We start from the raw sequence: 7,441 nt of genomic DNA, 5'->3' as shown, positions 1-7,441 counted from the left end.
CATTTTGGGCATATATTGAGTGTGTGTGATCATTTTGAGAAGTGTATTGTGTACTTTGAGATTTCATTAGTGAAATTCTTATATCATTGCTTCCGTGGATGTAAGTTTTGCCGAATCATGTAAAGCCCGTTGTTCTTGTTGTTTATCATTTTCTAGTTGAGTTTTTCATTTACTTGTTGTATTTATTTTGTTGTGCTTGGTATTTATCCCAATCATATTTCAACAACCTTTAATACAAAAGTCTCAAATTTTGACCAATGAAGATTTTTTATGAAACTTTATAAGTAAGATGAATAATAGAAGAACAAAAATTATTATTCCTAAATTGCAGTCACTTGCATACATAATCAAACTCCTAATTTGGAATGACTTAATTTTTAAAATCATAATTTATCACCTATTCATTGTACATATAACTATAACAATCAATTCAGGTGCAAAAACGGTCTTGAATTAATAAAATAATTTTATCAAATCATAAAACCATGTTACGAAAAATTATTATTATCCAAGTAATTTAACGTCCATTAGGTCAACTGTATTTCACATGTAGTATTTTTGTCACATATTTTGTACCTGTTATATAATTTTATTTTATTTTTTTTAAAATGACAATCTTGGCCTTAAATTACAAAAATTAAAAGGTTTAATTATAATTTTCCATATAAGTACAAGATTGATTTGGTAATTTAAGCATTAAAATTTTATAAAGAAAGGAAGACTTCATAAAAGGCTAAAAGCTTCAGTATCTGCGATTGGATTTTAGCCTTGGTATCTGGATTGTCAATTATTTATCACCTTTCTCATTCTCACGCCGAGTCACGGATACCCCAACCCCTCCTCTCTCTCTCTCTCTCTCTCTCTCTCTCTCTCTCTCCCCTGTACCTGCACGTAATCAAAAGGGGCAAATGAATTGGAATAGAAAAAAGATTTTCAAGTCCGACTGAATGCAGCGGAGCTATCTCTGCACTTCACTGATCCGTTCTTCCGGCCAATCTCCGGCGACGTCCTCTGCCGTAATGTCATGTCCCGGCGGCCTCTCTCCTTGCTCCCCCTCGTCGCTGCTTGACAGGTCCTCGCCTCTTTCTCTCTCTCTCTCTCTCTCTCTCAAACGCTTTCTTCTTTTCAATGGCTGGGTTTCTCTGTCGGGGTGTGCGCTCTTTATGGTTCTGAACGATTCTCTTAAGCCTTTGCAGTTCCTTTTCATCCTTTTTTTTTTTTTTTTGGGTTCTTTTGGTTACGCCTTTTTGCTCTCTCTTCCGATCTCGCGCTTTTCGAAGTGAATCTGATTCTCTCTCGCTCTCTTAATCTCTCCATGCTTTCTCTGGCTAGATTTGCTTTTGGCTGCTGTAATTGCAGCTTTTCAAGTGTTTTTTTTTTCCTTTCGAACCCGGTATCTGCTTTTTGTTCTATTGGTTTTTATGATTTAGCAATAATTTCAGCTTTTTCCTGACGTTGATTTTGAATCAAAATGCTTTTTGTTTTGCACGGTATTAAGCTTTGATTTGTACTCTGTTTAAATCGGCACTTTTGATTTTCTTTTATTTTGGAAAATTTAAAGGTAATGTAAGTATCAATTTAGAGGAATGTAGATGTTTATGATTGGATTAGTGATTTTCGTGTTGATTTAGTGACTTGTTTTATTTTTAAATCATGTACACGAAAAGGAGTTTATTTAGTCGTGCCGTGAAATGTGAAGCTTTATACGAACTGTCATTTGAATACACTGAATTTTCTCTGTAATTGCCCTCTCCTTTTTCTTTATTCTTTTCATAAATCTGTCTTGCGATCAATTGTAAATTTGTTAGCGTGTTCCATTGACTGAATAGACGATTCCCTCTCTCTCTCTCTCTCTCTCTCTCTCTCTCTCTCTCTCTCTCTCTCTCTCTCTCCGTTGTCGCAGCACCTACTGATCTATTCCGTGGGTTAATAGCTTGTGCACCTATAATAAACGGCTTGTACAAAGTTGGATATGGAAAGCTTTTTGGATCTAAGCCCTGGATTTAAGGTTGTTTGCTGAAGATTGAAGGTCATCGGTGTGAAACCATCAGTTTGAGTCTGTTCATAAGGTGTTTTGGAATTGGGTCTTCTTTTTCCTTCCCAATATCTAAAGTCAGATTGCAGAACAGATTCTGCTTTGGTCGTGTCTTTTCTACCGCATTTCTCCCTTTTATGCTGTGTGCAAACATTAACAAGGTTTTTATGTTAATGTACCTCTGTTTCTTGGCCCCCTTTTTTTTTTTTTTTTTTTTTTAAGTTATTATTATTCTAAATTGTTTTGTTGCCAGCTCTCCTTTTTGTTTCTTGTTTTGGTTTCATCTTCTACTTTTGTAGCTGTTGCCCGTCCGTTAATGAAGAAATTTTCACTTAAAATGTTCTTATTATATTAGAAAACTTTGGTTTTCATCTTGGGAAGGGAGACAAACTTGTTGACTTTGTTTATCATTGCCATTATTAGTCTTCTTCATTTTTTACACTGAAAAAGAAAAACAGGAAATGGATATCAGATTGGTGCGCAGACTTAATTTTTAACATATTTGATTGTAGGTCTTGAGATGGATGCAATTCAAAATAGAAAAGCTCACAATCTTGAGAAACCAATCCCAGGATGTTTGGGAAGAATGGTTAACCTCTTTGATTTGGGTGCTGGTGTAGCTGGAAATAGAATGCTTACTGAGAAAGCACATCGTGACGGTGATTCATCTGCATTTTTTTCTCAAATTTTGTTTCATCCTGTCCTTTCTTATAGTAACTGTTATCTTGCTCAAAGCAATCGCAAAATTTCAAAATGTTGTATGCTTTAAAGATTTACATATGGATTCTGCTTGGTTATTTCCTACTTCTCAAGTAAACTGGTCTTATCCATTGGGAGGAGTATGGATCATAGAAACAGTCATACTAGCTATGTTATCTGACAAGCTTCCCACTACTTTGTAATTATTTGGTTGGAGAATTTTGCTGGTTCTACCACAAAATTCAGATTGGTTTCACCCTTAACATTGGGTTTGTAATGTTCAAATACTAGACTACTCTGTAGAGAGCAGACTTTCCAGTTTCTTTTATATTTGTCACGCCTCTTCCCCCCCCAAAATATTTGCCTTTTCTTTTTCTCTATGGGTGAAAGGTGGGTATAAATTTTCAAATATGTTCAATACTTCAATCTGGTCTGCCAGGGTAGAGGCTCTGAAGGGTAAAATAATTATTGAATTCCTTTTCTAGTTGTAGTACCTTCTATCCTATCTCATATTTTTCATGAATTCAGTGTGATCACTTTAATTTTTTTTAGTCATATATTTGTAATTGTATTATGAAACAGGCTGTTTTTGACAAATTTGTAATGATGAGCAGAGTTTTCTCTTTCGAGGAGGCAATTGGATGTAGCAAGGACTTTGAATCCTATTCAAGATCAGATAGAGGACAAACTGGTAATTTAGGTTCTTGTTTGTAGCAATTATAGATCAGTGCAGAAATAAATTCTTGACAGAATGCCTTCAGCGCCAGTGTCTTGATTAGTGTTATGTTTCCATGAGTCTACAGATGGTGTCTGAATTAAGAAGGAATTCGTCAAACACAAAATTAAATGGAACACCCATGAAGATGCTTATAGCACAAGAAATGTCAAAAGAAGTGGAGTCTAAGCATAATTCACCCAATGTGGTTGCGAAGTTGATGGGGCTTGAGGCTCTGCCACTGAAACAGCCTGATTCAGCTGCACAAAGAAGTTGTTCAAAAGGTTATTCCCAAAATATTCAAACTCATTCTGAGATGCCACAGGGATGCTGGAAGCAAGAACATAATTTTTTTGACAAGCAAAGGCACAGTGAATTTCATCATTGTGAAGAGCAGAATGAATATAAAGACATCTATGAAATCTGGCAGCAGTCAAAATCACCAAATTTTGTAAGAGATAAATCCCCATGCAGAGACAGTAGTGAAAATACAAATGAGAAAAAGATGGCTCTTGTTCGTCAAAAATTCATAGAAGCAAAACGCCTGTCTACAGATGACAAACTTCGTCAGTCTAAGGAATTCCAAGATGCGCTAGAAGTTTTAAATTCCAACAAGGAGCTCTTCCTCAAGTTTCTTCAAGAACCAAATTCTCTGTTCTCTCAGCATCTCTGTGAAATGCGGTCTATTCCTTCCCCTCCACAGACAAACCGGATCACCATTCTTAGGCCTTCTAAAATGGTGGATGATGAGAAAGTTGCTGGACTGGGGAAGAAGAGTGAAAAACAGATGAAAAAACAAGTTCAGAAGGGTCAAGCAAATGGATGGGATAAGAATAACCCTGGATTTTCCCCTAACTTTGTTGATCGAAAGGGTGATGGAAATCCTACTCAACAAACTCGAATAGTGGTACTAAAGCCTAGCCCTGGGAAGATTCATGATGTCAAGGCGATGGCTTCGCCTCCCTCTTCATCACCCAGAATTTTGCGTGGTGGAGATTTCTACAGAGAAGCAGAAAACGATGAGGTGCAAGAATCAAGAGAAGTGGCCATGGAGAACACATGCCAGATGCATGAAAATCCGAGTGGCCATCACAGAGATGAAACCTTGCTTTCTTCTGTGTTTTCCAATGGCTATGCTGGTTGTGAAAGTTCATTTAGTAAATCAGAAAATCAGTATGAAGTGAGAAATCTCAGTGATTCAGAAGTCATGTCCCCAAGTTCTAGGCATTCATGGGAATATATCAATAGGTTTGGCAGCCCTTATTCTTCCTCATCCTTTAGCCGAACATCCTATTCTCCAGAGTCATCAGTTTGCAGGGAAGCAAAGAAGCGACTTTCTGAAAGATGGGCCATGATGGCATTGAATGGGAGTAGTCAAGATCAAAAGCATGTCCGAAGAAGCTCTAGTTCACTGGGTGAGATGCTTGCTCTTTCTGATGCAAAGAAGCCAGCCAGATCTGATGAAGAGGGGAGTAGCAAGGAACAAGAATTGAGGGAGTCATCTACATGTTTAACTAGTTATTTGAAGGATGATAGTTCTCCTAGATATTTGCCAAGATCAAAATCAGTTCCCGTATCTTCGACAGTGTATGATGCTGGGTTCACTGTTGAAGTTTCAGATTCTGAGGTTGGCAAAGGACATGTTTCTAAAGATCTGATAAAGACAAAGAGTGGGAAATCATCATTGAAGGGGAAAGTTTCAAGTTTGTTTTTCTCTCGGAAGAAATCAAGTAAAGAAAAATCTTGTAAATCAAAAGAGGAATCACAACCTGCCACTGGTGAAACACTGGGCGTCCCAGTACATTCTCCTGGGAATTGTAGCAGTGATGTATCTCAATGTGTTAATCACAATGGCCTTGACGAGAGCTTGTCACCTGGTATACATGGATCTGTGTGCAAAGCTTCCTCACCAAATTTATTTGGGATGGGATCAAGACATTGCATAATTTCTCAAGAGGTACTACGATATTTTGGATTTTATTTTACATTTTCCTTCCTTCTTTTTGCATAAGAAAATACTTGTGATGCACAGATGAATGTTGAGCGTTCTGATTGTTAAGGGAAAGTGCTCACCATCACAAGCTCATGACAATCATGGGCTCACATGGCAAGCAGAATGGGAGAGCCTGGGCCCCACTCTCTCCTGCTGTGTGAGCCTGTGATTAACAGCGCTACTTGATTTTTAAATTATGCCGTAGCCTATCCTCACCCCCTCCCCCCACCCCCACATGGGGAAAAAAAAAGAGAGAAGAAGAAAAAGAAGAAAAATATAGTGGTTATAGAATTATCAGCTCCATATATTAGGAGACCATTCATTCAGAGCATCTTGAGATTCTACCCTTCCATTAACAGATTAATTTCTTGTTTTCCTATATTGTTAGTTATTATGTTTATACAAGTAATTGAAGGGAACATCTGTAAAGGTTGGAGAGCAATGTAGCATTCTTTCTGAAATTAAAATTGCCTATGCTGTCCAGTATGAAAAAAATATTGAGCAGAGGAAATGGCCTGGGGAAAAACCCACTAAAAATAGGATTGCCCACATAGCATGTGGTCGAATATGTGAACTTATATTCTATTACTGTCAATAGAACAATCAATTGCATGCATGTTTCCATCAATCAGCTTTCATTTTACTCTATGAATTTGGGAAATGTAGCTAGATCATTTAACAGGAGTATTTTTTGCATTTTCCGCAGGCAGTGTTATCTGTATCGAAGCCTGTGACAAAGACCCAGGACCAGCCTAGTCCAATCTCTGTTTTAGAACCACCATTTGAAGAGGATGGTGTGGCTTCAGAGCCCTCCGGCAATATCAAGCAGGCCCAATGGGGTAATTTCTCAGCTTCTAGATGCTCAAAATTTGTGAGTTTGTTTACTCCTTCACCATCTTACCCAGACAACAACCATGCCAATTGACAGGAATTCAAGGGCCTCTTCATCCTATTAGCTCGAACTTGATTGACAAATCACCCCCCATAGGGTCAATTGCACGGACACTGTCATGGGATAAATATTCAACGCAGACAGCATCGGCATGTCCATTAAAGCCCACTTCAGCTGCCCCAAGAGCTGAGGAAGAACAGGATTGGCTCTTCCTAGTCCAGAAATTGTTGTCCACCGCTGGCCTTGATAGTGTGGCGCCCATCTCATTTTTTGCTCGATGGCATTCTCCGGAAAGCCCATTGGACCCGTCATTGAGAGAAAAATATGCGAGGCATGAGGACAAGGAGCCTCTGCATGAAGCTAAGCGAAGGCAGTGGAGATCGAACCGAAAGCTTGTGTTCGACTGTGTCAATGCAGCCCTAGTGGAGCTCACTGGTTATGCAGGCATGGAGGGTGGGGCAAGGGCTAGATCATGTAATGGTGGTGGTTTTGGGGGTACGTCACGGGCGGTGATGGCGGACTGTGTATGGGGCTGCATTAAGGAATGGTGCAGTGGCGAGGTGAGGTGCGTGGTGGAGGAAGGCGGTGGGGACGGGAACAGCCTGGTGGTGGAGAGGGTGGTGAGGAAGGAGGTGGTGGGTAGGGGTTGGGTTGAGAGAATGGGGATTGAATTAGATAAAGTAGGGCAGGAAATAGAGGGTAAGTTGCTGGAAGAGCTTTTGGAAGAGGCTGCGGTTGAGTTGACACTTGACAGGTAATGTGTGTCGAGGGAGCCTTTTTTTTATTGTAACTCTATTATTTGTGTATTCTTAATTTTAACCACGACGATCTTCTCCCACCTTTCTTTAATCCTGCAAATTACTGCATTTTTGTGATGGTTTGATATTTTGATGACATTGATGTTTCACGTGGTAGAGAGAGAGAGAGAGAGAGAGAGAGAGAGGATTGCCCAACCCCACCTTCTCACCCTCACCTTCCTTCCTGACATGGAAAAAATTGATAAAAAAACAAGGGGGCGGCGGGGACTGAAAAAAGAAATACTGATGCACTCTGTCCAACTTGGGGTTTGGCTCTTGTATTTGGTTTTCCCAAACAAATGCAAGTTGC

General features: G+C 39.1%; 1 protein-coding gene across 1 annotated transcript; it reads left to right on the top strand.

The window, feature by feature from the left end:
* The first annotated feature begins 736 nt into the window (after positions 1–736).
* Positions 737–7,209, top strand: LOC131155571 (uncharacterized). The gene is made up of 6 exons (XM_058108795.1): positions 737–1,072; positions 2,548–2,694; positions 3,349–3,425; positions 3,538–5,406; positions 6,149–6,281; positions 6,371–7,209. The coding sequence occupies exons 2-6, from the start codon at positions 2,556–2,558 to the stop codon at positions 7,090–7,092; spliced, it is 2,940 nt and encodes a 979-aa protein (XP_057964778.1). The 5' UTR covers positions 737–1,072; positions 2,548–2,555; the 3' UTR covers positions 7,093–7,209.
* Positions 7,210–7,441: the final 232 nt, after the last annotated feature.

The sequence above is a fragment of the Malania oleifera genome, chromosome 5 (assembly GCF_029873635.1).
Source record: "Malania oleifera isolate guangnan ecotype guangnan chromosome 5, ASM2987363v1, whole genome shotgun sequence".
NCBI classification, from domain to species: domain Eukaryota; kingdom Viridiplantae; phylum Streptophyta; class Magnoliopsida; order Santalales; family Ximeniaceae; genus Malania; species Malania oleifera.
Note: the sequence above shows the minus strand (reverse complement) of the source record. Positions and strands in the feature narration are given on the sequence as shown.

Excerpts from the sequence above, each read along its gene's own strand:
- LOC131155571 (XM_058108795.1), top strand. The coding sequence starts at position 2,556 with ATGGATGCAATTCAAAATAGAAAAGCTCACAATCTTGAGAAACCAATC. Across the intron at positions 2,695-3,348 it reads TGAGAAAGCACATCGTGACG|AGTTTTCTCTTTCGAGGAGG; the intron begins GTGATTCATCTG and ends AATGATGAGCAG. Across the intron at positions 6,282-6,370 it reads TATCAAGCAGGCCCAATGGG|GAATTCAAGGGCCTCTTCAT; the intron begins GTAATTTCTCAG and ends GCCAATTGACAG.